Raw genomic sequence first — 20,292 nt, forward strand, 5'->3', positions numbered from 1 at the left:
CCTAAAAGATGCCTACTACCATGTAAATTCACAAAAATATCTGAGATTTGCACTAAAAGACAAAAAGGGCATAATCCATCATTATCAATTCGTTGCTCTCCCATTCAGGATTTCGTCAGCCCCAAGGGTGTTCACAAAACTGGTAGTAGAGATGATAGCCCCGCTCAGACTAGAAGGGCTACTAATTTTTCCCTACTTAGACAACTTCCTTCTGGTCGGGAATTCAAAACCAGAAACATCCAGACAAACCGAATTTGTGTTATGGAAACTTTCAGAGCTAGGCTGGATAACAAAAGTCCTGCCTAGTACCATCATCAAAAAGGAAGTTCTTAGGGGTAATACTAGATTCTAAATCCCAGCCGTCGGAAAAGATGGAATCTTTGAGGGAGAGAATAAAAAGCTTCCAAGCTCAAAAAGAGTGCTCTATCAGAAAAGCTATGGGCATCCTGAGACTGATGACGTCCTGCATTCCAGCAGTAGCATGGTGTCAGGCCCACACCAGAGTAACACCTTCCTGGATCCTGAGAAAATGGAACAGAAAACAGTCATCTCTGGACAAAAGGTTAAGAATCCCTTACCACGTAAAGTTAGATCTGAACTGGTGCAAGGAAAGCGCAAATCTACTAAAAGGTGTAACCTGGTGGACAACGCCACAGATACAGATAATGACCGATGCAAGCGGCTACGGATGGGGGGCAAAAGTAGCCTCAAATTCACTGAAAAAAGGATACTTGGGTATTACGTTTCAATATCAATTGTGCTCACGGTACTAAGAAACGTTGAATAAGAAGTAAAACTCCAAATATTTATTAGGTATGCATTAAAAAGAGGAAGGACCTCTATATCACTAAATAATTACGGTTCGCTGCTTTCTCTGTATTGTAACATCAATAAACAAGAGAAAGCAACGGCTGATACAAAACGTGAAGGTGATTGTCAGGTTAATCTATAGTAAAGATAGGGGTATAATCACAACACCGCAGCCATGTGGAGGGCTGTCACAGAGGGTGTGATCATCTCTATTCCCTACTTCTTTTCCACTTCTCCCCCTGGTAACAATTCAGACCAGTGAGTAGTGCCTGACGTTTCAGCGGCTATCTGCTCTAGTATATATTCTCATATTGTCTGCGCTAACATTGCTGTTATCCTCTGCTCTACGCGTTTCGCCTAAAGCTCATCAGGAGCGCTGGATACAGACAGGACAGACAAACAGAACGCCGTTTGCCTCGTGTCTCAAGGCGGTGGCATCGGTGCTAGGGTGGCCGTAGTTACGGCCGCCGCAAACAGCTGTTTAAATGGGGGACTTCCCTCCCCCCACAAGGGTGTGGCTAGCCACTGTCAGCATCCATGTACGCCCTCTGCAGCGCTGTATCGATGTAAAAAAGCATATGCAGTTAGCAGGGACCAATCGGCTGTTATAGTGCAGGTAAAGAGACAATATCAGCACATATGGGAAAATGGAGAAAAGTTATTAACCCTATATGTTATATTTATAGTGTGCCTGTTTTAGAAGCTACAGGAATAGAGAGGGAGAATGACCCCCAGATAGTATATATGGAATCAGGGGGTATGTTTTACACACTTAAATTGATAATGCAGAAATGACCAGCACTTATGAGTGTAGGTGGTGAGGTAATGATGGACAATAGAGGATATCCCATTACATATGAAGCATACATACAAAATATGTTTAAGGCCCTCTGGTTTTACGGTTCGTAGCCTAAATGTCCATTCTGCTTCTTTTTAACCACCTCAGCCCCCAGTGCTTAAACACCCTGAAAGACCAGGCCACTTTTTACACTTCTGACCTACACTACTTTCACCGTTTATTGCTCGGTCATGCAACTTACCACCCAAATGAATTTTACCTCCTTTTCTTCTCACTAATAGAGCTTTCATTTGGTGGTATTTCATTCCTGCTGACATTTTTACTTTTTTTGTTATTAATCGAAATTTAACGATTTTTTTGCAAAAAAATGACATTTTTCACTTTCAGTTGTCAAATTTTGCAGAAAAAACGAGATCCATATATAAATTTTGCTCTAAATTTATTGTTCTACATGTCTTTGATAAAAAAAAAATGTTTGGGTAAAAAAAAATGGTTTGGGTAAAGGTTATAGCGTTTACAAACTATGGTACAAAAATGTGAATTTCCGCTTTTTGAAGCAGCTCTGACTTTCTGAGCACCTGTCATGTTTGCTGAGGTTCTACAATGCCCAGACAGTACAAACACCCCACAAATGACCCCATTTCGGAAAGTACACACCCTAAGGTATTCGCTGATGGGCATAGTGAGTTCATAGAACTTTTTATTTTTTGTCACAAGTTAGCGGAAAATGATGATTTTTTTATTTATTTTTTTCTTACAAAGTCTCATATTCCACTAACTTGTGACAAAAAATAAAAACTTCCATGAACTCACTATGCCCATCACGAAATACCTTGGGGTCTCTTCTTTCCAAAATGGGGTCACTTGTGGGGTAGTTATACTGCCCTGGCATTCTAGGGGCCCAAATGTGTGGTAAGGAGTTTGAAATCAAATTCTGTAAAAAATGACGAGTGAAATCCGAAAGGTGCTCTTTGGAATATGGGCCCCTTTGCCCACCTAGGCTGCAAAAAAGTGTCACACATCTGGTATCTCTGTATTCAGGAGAAGTTGAGGAATGTGTTTTGGGGTGTCTTTTTACATATACCCATGCTGGGTGAGATAAATATCTTGGTCAAATGCCAACTTTGTATAAAAAAATGGGAAAAGTTGTCTTTTGCCAAGATATTTCTCTCACCCAGCATGGGTATATGTAAAATGACACCCCAAAACACATTCCCCACCTTCTCCTGAGTACGGAGATACCAGATGTGTGACACTTTTTTGCAGCCTAGGTGGGCAAAGGGGCCCATATTCCAAAGAGCACCTTTCGGATTTCACAGGTCATTTTTTACAGAATTTGATTTCAAACTCCTTACCACACATTTGGGCCCCTAGAATGCCAGGGCAGTATAACTACCCCACAAGTGACCCCATTTTGGAAAGAAGAGACCCCAAGGTATTCGCTGATGGGCATAGTGAGTTCATGGAAGTTTTTATTTTTTGTCACAAGTTAGTGGAATATGAGACTTTGTATGAAAAAAAAAAAAAAAATCATCATTTTCCACTAACTTGTGACAAAAAATAAAAAATTCTAGGAACTCGCCATGCCCCTCACGGAATACCTTGGGGTGTCTTCTTTCCAAAATGGGGTCACTTGTGGGGTAGTTATACTGCCCTGGCATTTTCCAGGGGCCCTAATGTGTGGTAAGTAGGTTAATGACCTGTGAAATCCGAAAGGTGCTCTTTGGAATGTGGGCCCCTTTGCCCACCTAGGCTGCAAAAAAGTGTCACACATCTGGTATCTCCGTACTCAGGAGAAGGTGGGGAATGTGTTTTGGGGTGTCATTTTACATATACCCATGCTGGGTGAGAGAAATATCTTGGCAAAAGACAACTTTTCCCATTTTTTTATACAAAGTTGGCATTTGACCAAGATATTTATCTCACCCAGCATGGGTATATGTAAAAAGACACCCCAAAACACATTCCTCAACTTCTCCTGAATACAGAGATACCAGATGTGTGACACTTTTTTGCAGCCTAGGTGGGCAAAGGTGCCCAAATTCCTTTTAGGAGGGCATTTTTAGACATTTGGATACCAGACTTCTTATCACGCTTTGGGGCCCCTAAAATGCCAGGGCAGTATAAATACCCCACATGTGACCCCATTTTGGAAAGAAGACACCCCAAGGTATTCAATGAGGGGCATGGCGAGTTCATTGAAAAAAAAAAATTTTGGCACAAGTTAGCGGAAATTGATTTTTTTGATTTTGTTCTCACAAAGTCTCCCTTTCCGCTAACTTGGGACAAAAATTTCAATCTTTCATGGACTCAATATGCCCCTCAGCGAATACCTTGGGGTGTCTTCTTTCCAAAATGGTGTTATTTGTGGGGTGTTTGTACTGCCCTGGCATTTGAGGGTCTCCGCAATCATTACATGTATGCCCAGCATTAGGAGTTTCTGCTATTCTCCTTATATTGAGCATACGGGTAATGAGATTTTTTTTTTTCCGTTCAGCCTCTGGGCTGAAAGAAAAAAATGAACGGCACACATTTCTTCATTCGCATCGATCAATGTGGATGAAAAAATCTCTGCCAAAAAAAGAAAAAGGAGGGGAAAGGCGTCTGCCAGGACATAGGAGCTCCGCCCAACAACCATACCCACTTCAGCTCGTATGCCCTGGCAAACCAGATTTCTCCATTCACATCAATCGATGTGGATGAATAAATCATTGCCGGGATTTTTTTTTTTTTAAATATACAAAGTGTTTGCCAAAGTATATGAACACCGCCACCTACTCGGCTCATATGCCTCGGCAAACATATCTTTTACTGCAGAGGAGAAATCTCGTCTTGCAGCGCCGCATACACCGACTTGCGTGTAATCTGACAGCAGCGCAATGCTTCTGTCCGAATGCACATCAGTGCTGCAGCTGGTCGATCGGTTGGTCCACCTGGAAGGTAAAAAAAACAAAACAAAAAAGAAAAAACCAGGCCGCAAAGCAATAACTTTATTAACTTTAGAACAGAACATATTAACTTTTTTTTAACTTTTTTACTTACCGGTAATTTTTTTTTTGTTTAGTTTTTTTTACCTTTATAGAACAAACCTCTCCTTCCCCATGGGACAATGTGCAAAGCGCAAATCGCCCAAAGATGTGGCGAAGTACGTTATGCACTTTATCCCAGGTGAAAGGAGAGGTTTGCAGCAGCTGAGAGTAAAAGGGCCCTAATAGCCCTGTGTGCCTGTCCTGTGAGATGCAATCCCTATGCTAGGTGTACCTGTGTGTGGTACTTCCGGAAACACTCACCAAAGCATAGGGCAGGGTGGTCAGGACAGTCAGGACAGAAATAGCGGGTGTCACGCCTTATTCCACTCCTGCTACAGACACGACATCTTTTTCGGGGTGACGGTTGGGTTGAGGTACCAGGAACGACACTGGGGAAATGTCGCTCGTGTAGACGGCTAACTACACTGGTGGATGGGGCCACGGAACCTCCTGGGTAAAGGAGGTTCTCGATGATCTCTTCCTGGAATTTGAGGAAAGATCGTGTTCTCCCAGCCTTACTGTAGAGAACAAAACTATTGTACAGCGCCAATTGAATTAAATATACAGACACCTTCTTATACCAGCGTCTGGTTCTGCGGGAAACTAAATACGGAGACAACATCTGGTCATTGAAGTCCACCCCTCCCATGAGCGCATTATAGTCGTGGACACAGAGGGGCTTTTCAATGACACGGGTTGCTCGCTCAATTTGGATTGTCGTGTCTGCGTGAATGGAGGAGAGCATGTAAACGTCACGCTTGTCTCTCCATTTCACCGCGAGCAGTTCTTCGTTACACAAGGCAGCCCTCTCCCCCCTTGCAAGACGGGTGGTTACAAGCCGTTGGGGGAAGCCCACGCGACTAGTTCGCGCGGTGCCACAGGCGCAAATCCGTTCTAGAAACAAATGCCTAAAGAGGGCCACACTTGTGTAAAAATTGTCCACATAAAGATGGTACCCCTTGCCGAATAAGGGTGACACCAAGTCCCAGACTGTCTTCCCACTGCTCCCCAGGTAGTCAGGGCAACCGACCGGCTCCAGGGTCTGATCTTTTCCCTCATAGATCCGAAATTTGTGGGTATAGCCTGTGGCCCTTTCACAGAGCTTATACAATTTGACCCCATACCGGGCACGCTTGCTTGGGATGTACTGTTTGAAGCCAAGGCGCCCGGTAAAATGTATTAGGGACTCGTCTACGCAGATGTTTTGCTCGGGGGTATACAAATCTGCAAATTTCTGGTTGAAATGGTCTATGAGGGGCCGAATTTTGTGTAGCCGGTCAAAAGCTGGGTGGCCTCTGGGACGGGAGGTGGTGTTGTCGCTAAAATGCAGGAAACGGAGGATGGCCTCAGATCGTGCCCTGGACATAGCAGCAGAGAACATGGGCATGTGATGAATCGGGTGCGTGGACCAATATGACCGCAATTCATGCTTTTTTGTCAGGCCCATGTTGAGGAGAAGGCCCAAAAAAATTTTAAGTTCGGAAACTTGGACTGGTTTCCACCGGAAAGGCTGGGCATAAAAGCTTCCCGGGTTGGCGGATATAAATTGTGTGGCATACCGGTTTGTCTCTGCCACGACTAAGTCCAAGAGCTCCGCAGTCAAGAACAGCTCAAAAAATCCCAGGGCCGAACCGATTTGAGCTGTCTCAACCCGAACTCCAGACTGGGCGGTGAAAGGGGGAACTACAGGTGCGGCTGAAGTTGGTGACTGCCAATCAGGGTTTGCCAGCACCTCAGGGATTCTAGGGGCTCTACAGGCCTGTCTGTGCGGTGGCTGCGACGGGGTAACTAGTGCACGTGCCACCGTACCAGCTTCAACTGCCCTTCTGGTGCTCGCCACGTCACCATGTTGTACGGCAGTGCTGGTACTAGGTCCAGGGAGGGCTGCGCTGCTGGTGTATGCCTCACCACGTGATCCGGCAGCGACAGCCCCACTCTGCTGCTCTTGAAGCGGATCCTGCATAACCTGTGGTCTAGCGACACGGGGCCGGGTACGCCTGGTGCTGCCAGGGACCTCCACCTCCTCGTCCGAACTTTGGGTCAGAGAGCCACTGCTTTCCACCGGTTCATATTCTGACCCGCTAGATTCGTCAGATGAGGGTTCCCACTCCTCATCCGACTGGGTCAGAATCCTGTAGGCCTCTTCAGAAGAATACCCCTTGTTTGACATTTGGACTACTAAATTTAGGGGTATTCCCTGAGACTACCCAAGAAAAAAAGCAAGCCTGTCTTACAAAGGGGAGGCTAGCGAAGTACCAGAGGCCGCTGCGGTTGATAAAAAATATCAAAACTGATTTTTTTATCGCCGCAGTGCGTGTACAATGAATGTGCAGTGATCAAAAAAAATATATTTTTTGTCACTGCGGTGGGGCGGGTGTGGGTGAACGCACGTGTGGGCGACCGATCAGGCCTGATCGGGCAAACACTGCGTTTTGGGTGGAGGGCGAACTAAAGTGACACTAATACTATTATAGATCTGACCGTGATCAGTTTTGATCACTTACAGATACTATAAAAGTACAAATGCTGATTAGCAATACGCTATTCAGCGAATAAAATTGACTGCGGTGCGGTGGGGTGGGCGCTAACTGACGCTAACTACCTAACCAATGGGCCTAAACTATCCCTAAAACCTAACAGCCAATACCAGTGAAAAAAAAAAAGTGACAGTTTACACTGATCACTTTTTTTCCTTTCACTAGTGATTGACAGGGGCGATCAAAGGGGTGATCAAAGGGTTAATTGGGGTGCAGGGGGGTGATCTGGGGCTAAGGTGTAGTGTTTGGTGTACTCACAGTTCAGTCTGCTCCTGTGCTGGATCCAACCGACGAAAAGGACCAGCACAGGAGCAGACAAGCCATATAACAGATCATATTTACTAATATGATCTGTTATATGACTTTTGATTGGATTTTTTGAAAATCGCCAGCCTGCCAGCCAATGATCGTTGCTGGCAGGCTGGTGACGAACTTGTTCTTTGAATTTTGCCGACCCGCGATGCGCATGCGCGGGCCGGCTTTGAGCGAAATCTCGCGTCTCGCGAGATGACGCGTATATGCGTGATTGTGCGCAGCGCTGCCACCTCCGGAACGCGAATCTGCGTACAGCGGTCCGGAGGTGGTTAAAGCAGTCTTTTATCATAGTCCCCACCCCTCGGCATTCTTCTAATCACTTCAATGCCTTGAAATTTAATGGCATCGACTCTGCCCTCATGCATCGCGCAGGCATGGCGTGCAATTGGAGTATCGGCTCCATTACGGATATCGTTTAGATGTTCCCCTACCCGTCGCCTAAACTTCCGTATTGTCCTGCCCACATATTGCAGGCCGCATAGCATGTTACCAGGTAAATGACACCACTCGTTCTGCAATTGATAAATGAACGAATTATAAACTTTTTCCCTGTCACCGTATTCCTAAAGCTGTTACCTCATTCAATTGACGCACAGCCTCCACACCGGAAAGTACCACAAGGTTGTCGGCTAAGCCATGTATTTGGCTGTTGACTTTGGTGGAGGCTATGAACTAGTCTATCCCTTAGGTTGCGGTCTCAACGATACGTGATAGTCTGGGTAGCATCCCCAAGATGTCCTACATCTGGGTCAGACTGTAAAATACCCCAGTAACAGGTAAGGACATCCCGTACTTTTTGATGAGCTTCGTCAAACGTGGCAATGATGCGGATTTTATCATTGTCATCATCTCTCTTCCATGGTTCAAGTAACATATTACGATTCACTGATAATGAATGCTGCTATGAGTTCTTGAGGACCTGATCAGGGTATCCCCTCTTCTTCAAGCGGTTTTGGAGATCCTTTGCTTCCACCCTGTAGTCCTCCACAAACTGGCAGGGAAGGTGGTCAGAAGAAGTAGGGAAAAGATCCTCAAACTACAGAAAGTTACGAGCGGTCTGGGAGACCCTAAAGGTATCTCAGGTCATGTTAGGAGGAAAACATTTAAATCTATTCTCAGACAATACCATGACTGTTGCATCTCTAAAGCATCAAGGAGGCACAAGGTCATCAAGTTTAATACTACTAGCATAAAAAAATTATTATTGGGCAGAAAAGAACGTCCTCTTAATTACAGCAGTCCATCTCAAGGGTTTGGAAAATGTAGAAGCAGATTATCTGAGCAGAAGAACACTGGACCCAGGGGAATGATCTTTAAACCATGAAGTCTTCCAACAGATCTGCAAAAAATGGGGCTCACCGCAGATAGACCTGTTCGCCTCTTAGACAAATGCAAAAATAGGATGCTTTTGCTCCCTAAATCCCAGGGAAAAACCGTGGGCATTAGATGCCTTTTCGATAAAATGATCATGGGACCTGGCATATGCTTTCCCACCATGGAGCCTAATTCCTCAGCTCCTCTCAAAAAATTCTAAGGAATCCGGTAACCATGATATTAATAGTTCTCTACTGGCCAAAGAGTAGCTGGTTCGCCATCCTGAAGAAACTAGCCCTAGATGAACCGTTGGAAATACCTCTGATGGGGAACATTCGGTCTCAGGGTCCAATTGTTCATCAGAATCCCAGTTTTTTTCAAGCTGTCCGCCTGGATCCCGAGAGCGAGATCTTGAGAGGCAAAGACCTCTCGGACAGGGTTATTAGTACATTAAAAGCTAGTAGTAAAAAGGTTACCTCAGCTATCTACCTTTAAAATCTGGAGAAGGTATTGTAGTTGGTTAGGGGATACTTCCCCGGATATGTCATCCCCATGTATCCAAAATATCTTGGATTTCCTTCAGAGGGAATTAGATCTGGGCCTTTAGACCAAGTACTCTCAAAGTCCAGGTCTCCGCCCTGGGTGCATTCTACAATTTTAATCTGGCTAATCATAGATGGCTAAAAAGATTTAGAAGAGCCGCTTCCAGACTGAGACCATCCTTAACCCCTAGGACCCCTCTGTGAGAACCTAAACTTGGTTCTGAGGGGTCTGACACAGTCTCCTTTTACCCCTACATCGGATATTTCCATAAAACACCTTTCATTTAAAGCAGCCGTCCTTATAGCTATAACAACAGCTAGACGCCTGGAGGAAATTCAGGCCCTCTCCTGTATGGAACCCTATCTTACAATATGTCCTGACAGGATCATGCTTAGATTAGATCCTGGCTTTCTTCCAAAAGTCGTCTCCGACTCCCATAGAGACCAGGAGATAATCTTACCTTCTTTTTGCCGAAAACAGAAAAACATTTCCATCTCCTAGACTTAAGGGAAACAGTTATCTAATACCTGGCAGCTACTAGGGAATTCAGAAAAGACGATAACCTTCTAATTCAGTTTTTAGGCCAAAACAAGGGGAAGGAGGTTTCCAAAGCCTCTATAGTACATTGGATAAAGAACACAATATCCTGTTACTCCCAAATGGGCCTTATGGGGCCTTCTAACGTGAGAGCCCATTCCGCCAGGGCAATGGCCTCTTCCTGGGGTGAAAAAGCTGACGTTTCTATTGACAAAATTTGTAGGGCCGCTACTTGGTCAAGTATAAATACGTTCATTAAACATTATCGTTTAAATGTCACTGCTTCTGCAGATCTAACCTTTGGCCAGACAGTTCTGCAAGCAGTAGCCCACCCTACCATTTTATCTTGTAGTTCTCATGTATAGCCGTCATGGTGGATGAAATGGAAAACCGGAGTTAGACTTACCAGTAATTCTGTTTCCTTGAATCCACCATGACTGCTCGTATATTCCCTCTCTAAATTATTCTAAAATTAGGTAATACAAAAAAAAATTATTCTCACACCCACTTGGGTAATTTGTAAAAACTGACGGGTGAGCGTGGGTGTTGGATTTTAAACTCTGTGTTCCTGCCCCTATAGAGGTCAAGGGGTCGATCTCATGTATAGCCGTTATGGTGGATTCAAGGAAACAGAATTACCGGTAAGTCTAAGGCTGGTTTCACACGGGCGTTGCAGGAAAAGATGCGGGTGCGTTGCGGGAAGATGCGTGATTTTTTTCCCCGCGAGTGCAAAGCGTTTTAATGCGTTTTGCACGCGCGTGAGAAAAATCTGCATGTTTGGTACCCAGACCCGAACCCGGACTTCTTCACACAAGTCCGGGTTTGGGTTCCATATTCTGTAAATTTTATTATTTACATGGTTATAAGGGAAAATAATAGCATTCTTTAATACAGAATGCTTAATAGAAGGTCAATTGAGGGTTAAAAAAATATATATAAATTGACTCACCTCCTCCAATTGATCACGTAGCTGCTGGTCTCCTGTTCTTTCTTCAGGACCTGTCAAAGGACCTGTAGTGACGTCACTGAGCTCATCACATGGCCCATCACCATGGTGATGGATCATGTGATGAGCACAGTGATGTCACCACGGGTCCTTTGACAGGTCCTGAAGAAAGAACAGGAGACCAGCAGCTACGCGATCAATTGGTGGAGATGAGTTAATTTTTATTTATATTTTTTAACCCTCAATTGACCTTCTACTAAGCATTCTGTTATAAAGAATGCTATTATTTTCCCTTTTGACCATGTTATAAGGGAAAATAATACAGTGAATAGACTTTCATCCTAGCAACCATGAGTGAAAATCGCACCGCATCCGCACTTGCTTGCGGATGCTTGCGATTTTCACGCAGCCACATTCACTTCTATGGGGCCTGCGTTGCCTGAAAAATGCACGATATAGAGCATGCTGCGATTTTCACGCAACGCACAAGTGATGCGTGAAAATCACTGCGCATGTGCACAGCCCCATAGAAATGAATGGGTCCAGATTCACCTCACGCATTGCACCTGCGCGCAATACTTGCCCGTGTGAAAGGGGCCTAACTCTGGTTTTCTCCAGATTTATCAAATGTTCCACGTTGTTTGATACATTTGTCTCATCTTTAAGCCTAACACTTTTGTCTAGAAAAACTACTCCAGTTTTCCTACATCCTTTTTGCGACTTTTTAAAAAAAGTCTCAGTGATAAATTTGAAGTGAAGCTTATTAACATAGCTAACCACAACCACTTTCCCACCCATTTTTTCAAAACTGGAGTGGTTGCAAAATGTTTTGTGCAAGTGAGCCCAAAATGTCGCAAAGGCCCACTTTTGCAATTTTTTAAGCCAGAATTCTGAAGAGAAGGCATGATAAATTTCCACCATAGTGTTTTGTCTGTAGCCTGCAATACATAGCCAAACTGTATGACTTTAAAGGGACTCTGTCACCAGTTTTATGGTATCCCAACTAAATGCAACATAAACAAATGACAGATCTCCTTAGCAAAATGCTGGGTCACTTTTTTTTTTTACCTGACCCAGCCATTTTACCAAAATCTTGTGTTGCATAGCTCCAGCGCATGCCAATGTGTCCCCATATCCATGAGCTCCTAGCTTTCCCCGCCCAATTGTTGCTGATTCATATGGATAACTGTCAGGTGAGCGGGGAGAACCGTGAGCTCATGAATATGGGGACACATTGACATGCACTGGAGCTGTTGGTGACAGATTCTCTTTCGAGGGGTTGTCCATTCCTTTAGAGTTGATGGTCTATCTCTTCTTTTTTTTTTTCTTTTCTTTACACACCAACCTGCCTGTAATTAAAGGGCATCTGTCACTGTATTTGCAGTTATAGGTGACAATCCTACTACTGTAATTTCCAATGGGCCAAATTGCAGACAAAACACAAAATATGGGGACTAAAAAACAATGTAAGAACCAAGAAAGGTATGATGTCTTGGAGATATGGCCACAGTAGGTGCCATGAGAGAGAAATAAGAGAATGAGTATTATAATTAAACGTGCAGTTTTAGAGATCAAATACTTCTAGATCCAAAAGATATACAACATTCTCTTTTATAAAGATTTCCGTTTCCAGATGTACTGACCAAACCTCATTGTTTATCTTGATTATAGGTATAAGCCTTATTGCCGTTGATGAGGCACATTGCATTTCTGAATGGGGGCATGATTTCAGGAGTGCTTATCGGAGCCTTGGAAACCTCAAGCGATTACTGCCTTCGGTAAGAACTCTACATGCTCTCTAGTCTTCATAATAGATGGTAGGCTTTCCAAACACTGCTTGGATTCACACTATGGCCTACATTTACTACTAATGGTATATTTTACAGCAACATGTTGGTAAGATGCACCAAATTTATTATTAGCAAATATGGTCTTGGAAACACAAAAGAGGACCGTATACTGCTACAGATGGATCTGGATAGATTGGAGGTTTGGGCAGATAAGTGGCAGATGAGTTTTAACACTGACAAATGTAAGGTTATGCACATGGGAAGGAATAATGCAAGTCACCCGTACATACTAAATGGTAACACTGACATAGAAGAATTATAGTTGACGAAACATGGAAATGTGAACAGAGCCGAACAGTATTACAGGATATAAGTACTAGATTTATGAAGGAGAATTTTTTATCCAGGGAATTCTTCTGATGCCACATTTCAATTTTCAGCCTCACAATCTGTTAGTATGTACGGATTTGTACCATAATTTTGCACTCCGCTATTTAGCCTAACCTCTTAAACATGAGGCCCAGTTAGGTACTTAACCCCTTACGGACACATGACGTACCGGTACGGCATGTTTCCCGAGTCCTTAAGGACACATGACATACCGGTACGTCATGTGGTGTTCCGAACAACGCCGCCCGGCGGGCGGTGATCGGAACAAGGTGCCTGCTCAAATCATTGAGGAGGCGCCACGGCTAAATGCGCGCGGGGGGGTCCTGTGGTTTGCGGCTTTTACCTTATGCGGCGGCGGTGATCGGAGATGCCATCGGGTCCCCATGGGGCTGTGGGGGGGACCCGATGGCATGGAAGGCATGTCACCTTAGATCACAAAAAGTACAACAGCAAGCGATCAAAAAAGCCTTTGCCCACCAAAATGGTACCAATTGAACAGTCACCTCATCCCGCAAAAAATGAGCCCCTACCTGAGACAATCGCCCAAAAAAAAAAAAAACTATGGCTCAGAATATGGAGACACTAAAACATCATTTTTTTTGTTTGAAAAAAGCTGTTATTGTCTAAAACTTACATAAATAAATAAAAAAGTTTACATATTTGGTATCGCCGCGTTCGGATCGACCGGCTCTATATAAAAATATCACATGACCTAACCTCTCAGATGAACACCGTAAAAAATAAAAACTGTGCTAAATAAACCATTTTTTGTCACTTTACATCACAAAAAGTGTAATAGCAAGCGATCAGAAAGTCATATGCCCCCCAAAATAGTGCCAATCAAAAAGTCATCTCATCCCGCAAAAAAATTAGACCCTACCTAAGATAATCGCCCAAAAACTGAAAAAATTGTGGCTCTCAGACTATGGAAACACTAAAACATGATTTTTTTTTTTGCTTCAAAAATGAAATCATTGTGTAAAACTTAAATAAATAAAAATTGTATACATATTAGGTATCGCCGCATCCGTGACAACCTGGTCTATAAAAATATCACATGATCTAACCTGTCCGATGAATGTTGTAAATAACAAAAAATAAAAAATGTGCCAAAACAGCTATTTCTTGTTATCTTGCCTCACAAAAAGTGTAATATAGAGCAACCAAAAATCATATGTACCCTAAACTAGTACCAACAATACTGCCACCCTATCCCGTAGTTTCTAAAATGGGGCCACTTTTTTGGAGTTTCTACTCTGGGGGTGCATCAGGGGGGCTTCAAATGGGACATGGTGTAAAAAAAAAAACAGTTCAGCAAAATCTGCCTTCCAAAAACCGTATGGCATTCCTTTCCTTTTGCGCCCTGCCGTGTGCCCGTGCAGCGGTTTACGACCACATATGGGGTGTTTCTGTAAACTACAGAATCAGGGCCATAAATATTGAGTTTGGTTTGGCTGTTAACCCTTGCTTTGTAACCGGAAAAAAAATTATAAAAATGGAAAATCTGCCAAAAAAGTGAAATTTTGAAATTGTATCTCTATTTTCCATTAATTCTTGTGGAACACCTAAAGGGTTAACAAAGTTTGTAAAATCAGTTTTGAATACCTTGAGGGGTGTAGTTTCTAGAATGGGGTCATTTTTGGGTGGTTTCTATTATGTAAGCCTCGCAAAGTGACTTCAGACCTGAACTGGTCCCTAAAAATTGGGTTTTTGAAAATTTCTGAAAAATTTCAAGATTTGCTTCTAAACTTCTAAGCCTTGTAACATCCCCAAAAAATAAAATATCATTCCCAAAATGATGCAAACATGAAGTAGACATATGGGGAATGTAAAGTAATAACTATTTTTGGAGGTATAACTATGTATTATAGAAGTAAAGAAATTGAAACTTGGAAATTTGCCATTTTTAACAAATCTTTGGTAAATTTGGTATTTTTTTTATAAATAAAAATGTTTTTTTTTTTTACTTCATTTTACCAGTGTCAGGAAGTACAATATGTGACGAAAAAACTATCTCAGAATGGCCTGGATAGTCAAAGCGTTTTAACGTTATCAGCACTTAAAGCGACACTGGTCAGATTTGCAAAAAATGGCCTGGTCCTTAAGGTGAAATAGGGCTGAGTCCTTAAGGGGTTAAAGTATCTGTCAGCAGGTTCAACCTTATTAAACCAGGTTCTTACCTAATAAAAACAAAACTTTCTACCTATGATCCGTTTCTGCTTTTAAAGGGCATCTGTCAGCAGATTTATGAAACTGGCTTACATGTTACATGTGTACTTGGCAGCTGATGGCATCTGTGTTGGTCCCATGTTCATATGTTCCTGTATTGCTGAGAAAAATTGTTTTAATATATGCAAATGAGCCTCCAGGAGCAATTGCTGTTACTCCTAAAGGCTCTGCTCTCTCTGCAACTGCCGCGCCATCTCCTCTTTGATTGACAGGACCAGGCAATATGATCTTTTCACTGCCTGGCCCTGACAATAAAAGTGCAGAGACTCATTTGACCAACACATGTCTTCAGCTGCCAAGTGCACATGTGACAGGTCAGCCAGTTTCATAGCTACAAATCTGCTGACAGATGCCCTTTTAGACAGATAAATATGTTTGAAATATCCAAATTAGAGTTTAAGTGCACAGAGAATGAGCCCTTTTCATTCTGTGCACCTTAGCTTCTCTCCACTTGATTGAGAGCACCAGGCATCCAGTTGAAGAAGGGGGTGTCCAGGAAAGCAGAGCTGAGGAGTAAGGCTCCATTCACACGTCCGCACATGGAAAGCGGCAATGTGCAGGCTCCATTCACACGTCCGCACATGGAAAGCGGCAATGTGCGGTCCGCATTTTGCGGACCGCACATTGCCGGCACTAGTAGAATATGCCTGTTCTTGTCCGCAATTGCGGACAAGAATAGGACATGTTCTATTTTTTTGCGGAATGGAAGTGCGGATCCGCAATTCCGTGTCCAGGCAGCACATTGTACTGTCCCATAGGAATGAATGGGTCCGCAATTCCGTTCCGCAAAATGCGGAACGAAATTGCGGATGTGTGAATGGAGCCTAAAGGTGCATTGAGTGACTAGGGCATGTCCTCAGTGCACTAAACCTCTAATATTTATATTCCTAAAAACACTTGTTTCTCTTAAATGCATCAACAGATTGATGGAACAAAGGTATTTTAATAATCAGAATGGTCAGCCTACCAGGCATTATGGCTGGTTTAGTATGGTTGATACTGCCCTTTAACCCCTTCAAGGACCAGGCCAATTTTTGTTTTTGCATTTTTGTTTTTTCCTCTCTACATTCTCAAACGTTCAACTTTTTAAATTTTTTGTTCACATGTCTTGTTTTGGTAAATGTAAAAAAAAAAAATTGTGGGGTTAAATTGAAAAAAACACAATTCTGCCAAATTAAAGGGAACCTGTCACCGGGATTTTGGGTATAGAGCTGAGGACATGGGTTGCTAGATGGCCACTAGCACATCCGCAATATCCAGTCGCCATAGATCGGTGTGCTTTTATTGTGTAAAAAAACGATTTGATACATATGCAAATTAACCTGAGATGAGTCCTGTCCCTCATCTCAGGTTAAAAGCACACAGAGCTATGGGGACTTTGTATTGCGGATGTGCTAGCGGCTATCTAGTAACCCATGTCCTCAGCTCTATACCCCAAATCCAGGTGACAGGTTCCCTTTAACCCCTTAAGGACTCGGCCTATTTTTTGCAAATCTGACCAGTGTCGCTTTAAGTGCTGATAACTTTAAAACGCTTTGACTTATCCAGGCCTTTCTGAGATTGTTTTTTCGTCACATATTGTACTTCATGACACTGGTAAAATGAAGTCAAAAAAATTCATTTTTATTTATAAAAAAATACCAAATTTACCAAGTTTAAATTTCTCTACTTCTATAATACATAGTAATACCTCCAAAAATAGTTATTACTTTACATTCCCCATATGTCTACTTCATGTTTGGATCATTTTGGGAATGATATTTTATTTTTTGGGGATGTTACAAGGCTTAGAAATTTAGAAGCAAATCTTGAAATTTTTCTGAAATTTTCAAAAACCCAATTTTTAGGGACCAGTTCAGGTCTGAAGTCACTTTGCGAGGTTTACATAATAGAAACCACCCAAAAATGACCCCATTCTAGAAACTACACCCCTCAAGGTATTCAAAACTGATTTTACAAACTTTGTTAACCCTTTATGTGTTCCACAAGAATTAATGGAAAATAGAGATACAATTTCAAAATTTCACTTTTTTGGCAGATTTTCCATTTTAATAATTTTTTTCCAGTTACAAAGCAAGGGTTAACAGCCAAACCAAACTCAATATTTATGGCCCTGATTCTGTAGTTTACAGAAACACCCCATATGTGGTCATAAACTACTGTACGGGCACACGGCAGGGCGCAGAAGGAAAGGAATGCCATACGGTTTTTGGAAGGCAGATTTTGCTGGACTGTATTTTTTGACACCATGTCCCATTTGAAGCCCCCCTGATGCACCCCCTAGAGTAGAAATTCCAAAAAAGTGGCCCCATTTTAGAAACTACGGGATAGGGTGGCAGTATTGCTGGTACTAGTTTAGGGTACATATGATTTTTGGTTACTCTATATTACACTTTTTGTGAGGCAAGATAACAAGAAATAGCTGTTTTGGCACTTTTTTTATTTTTTGTTATTTACAACATTCATCGGACAGGTTAGATCATGTGATATTTTTATAGACCAGGTTGTCACGGATGCGGCGATACCTAATATGTATACTTTTTATTTATTTATTTATGTAAGTTGTACACAATGATTTCATTTTTAAAGCAAAAAAAATCATGTTTTAGTGTTTCCATAGTCTGAGAGCCACAATTTTTTCAGTTTTGGGGTGATTACCTTGGGTAGGGTATGATTTTTGCGGATGAGATGACTGTTTGATTGGCACTATTTTGGGGTGCGTGTGACTTTTTGATCGCTTGCTATTACACTTTTTGTGATGTAAGGTGACAAAAAATGGTTTATTTAGCACAGTTTTTATTTTACATTTTTTACGGTGTTCATCTGAGGGGTTAGGTCATGTGATATTTTTATAGAGCCAGTCGATACGGACGCGGCGATACCAAATATGTGTACTTTTTTATTTATTTATGTAAATTTTACACAATAACAGCTTTTTTAAAAAAAATAAAAATAATTTGTCCCACTTTGAGACTTGAACTTTTGGGGATATATTCCTTTACAATGCATTCCAATACTTCTGTATTTGAATGCCTTGGCTGTATGAGTAATACTGTTTGTATTACTCATACAGCTTCCTGGGCCTGTGAGATCTGGGGGCTGGATCTCACAGGCTCTTCACCGGAAGGCAGCGCAGATGCCTCAGGAAGGCATCGCGCTGCCTTCCATGCCATCGGGTCCCCCCCACAGCCCCATGGGGACCTGATGGCACCACTGCCGCAGCAGGTAAAAGCCGCAAACCGCAGGTCTGAATTAACCTGTGGGGACCCCCCCGCGCATTTAGCCGAGGTGCCTGCTCAATGATTTGAGCAGGCACCTTGTTTCGATCACCGCCCGCCGGGCTGCGGTGATCGGAACAACACATGACGTACCGATATGTCATGGGTCCTTAAGGCCTCGGGAACCATGCCGTACCGATACGTCATGGGTCCCTAAGGGGTTAATATACGGTAGTTTTTATTATGTTGTGTGTCTTTAAAAAAAAAAAATCCTTTGAAAAATAAACATTTTCTTTGCATTGCCATTTTCTGACTTGCATACATTTTTTATATTTCCGTCTACAGCGCTGTATCAGGTCTTTTTTTGTGTGGAACAAACTGTATTTTTTATTGGTAATAATTTGGTGTACATACCACTTTTGGATCATTTTTTTTATTCAATGTTTTGGGGGCTAGGACAAGGTGACCAAAAATGCCGAGTAGTGTTTTTTTTTTTTTTATTGAATTTTTTTTCTATTACAGCGTTCACTGCGCATGAAAAATATTTGTGTTTTTTAATAGTCCTGGCACATTCAGACTTGGCGATTCCAGTTGTTTGTTTATTTTTTGTATTTAATTGCTTTTATATGTAAAATTGGGAAAGGGGGTGATTTTGAGTTTTATATGTTTTTTAATAAAAATAAATTCTACTGTAACTTTTAGGTCCCTTCAGGGGACTTGCATATGCAGTCTTCTGATCTCTTGTCCGATAGACTGCAATGGAATACTACTAAAGTGTATGGGATTCAGACAGGCTGCCTGCCGAGCTGTGCCTCATGGCCAATCTCGATTTACTGCTAGAAAGTGATGGCTGTATTATGCAGCTGGCACCCACCATGTATGGAGTGAGCTCAGCTTGTGAGCTTGTTTCACACGTCCTCTGCACGCTGGTGCCATACATGTATGCTATTATGCATTAAAGAGTTACAGAGACATCAAAAACATATTTTTTTTTTTTATCTCATCTCTCCATTTTGAAATCTTTTAGAATTATTCCATTGAAGTAGCTACAGTGAAGAACAGAATTATTTGAACACCCTGCGATTTTGCAAGTTCTCCCACTTGGAAATCATAGAGGGGTCTGAAATTCACATTGTAGGTGCATTCCCACTCGGAGACAGAATAAAAAAAATGAAAAAATCAGGAAATCACATTGTATGATTTTTAAAGAATGTATTTGCCTTGCACTGCTGAACATAAGTATTTGAACACCTGAGAAACAGCAAGAATTCTGGCTCTCAAAGACCTGTTACTGTGCCTTTTAAAAAGTCCACCTGTACTTCACTCATTAATTTAACTTAGTAGCACCTGTCTGAGCTGTTTAAAGACACCTGTCCACCCCACAGTCAGTGAGACCCCAACTTCTACCATGGGCAAGACCAAAGAGCTGTCAAAAGACACCAGAGACAAAATTGTGGACCTCCACAAGGCTGGAAAGGGCTATGGGGCAATTGCCAAGCAGCTTGGTGAAAATAGATCAACTGTTGGAGCAATTGTTAGAAAATGGAAGAGGCTAAAGACGACTGTCAGTCTCCCTCGGACTGGGGCTCCATGCAAGATCTCACCTCGTGGGGTATCACTGATAAGAAAAGTGAGGAATCAGCCCAGAACTACAAGGGAGGAGCTGGTCAATGACATGAAGAGAGCTGGGACCACAGTTTCAAAGGTCACTGTCGGGAGAACATTACGCCGTCATGGTATTAAATCATGCATTTCACGGAAGGTTTCCCTTCCCAAGTCATCACATGCCCAGGCCTGTCTGAAGTTTGCCAATGACCATCTGGATGATCCAGAGG

General features: G+C 42.5%; 1 protein-coding gene across 2 annotated transcripts in view; it reads left to right on the plus strand.

The window, feature by feature from the left end:
* The window catches only part of WRN (WRN RecQ like helicase), a 230,960-nt gene that overhangs the window by 73,660 nt on the left and 137,008 nt on the right, over positions 1–20,292 (plus strand). For both annotated transcript variants that reach the window (XM_040417879.1, XM_040417880.1), the window contains one exon: positions 12,502–12,608. In XM_040417879.1, coding sequence (XP_040273813.1) covers positions 12,502–12,608 — 107 coding nt within the window. The remainder of the gene's footprint in view (positions 1–12,501; positions 12,609–20,292) is intronic.

This window comes from Bufo bufo, chromosome 2 (assembly GCF_905171765.1).
Source record: "Bufo bufo chromosome 2, aBufBuf1.1, whole genome shotgun sequence".
In the NCBI taxonomy this organism is placed as follows: domain Eukaryota; kingdom Metazoa; phylum Chordata; class Amphibia; order Anura; family Bufonidae; genus Bufo; species Bufo bufo.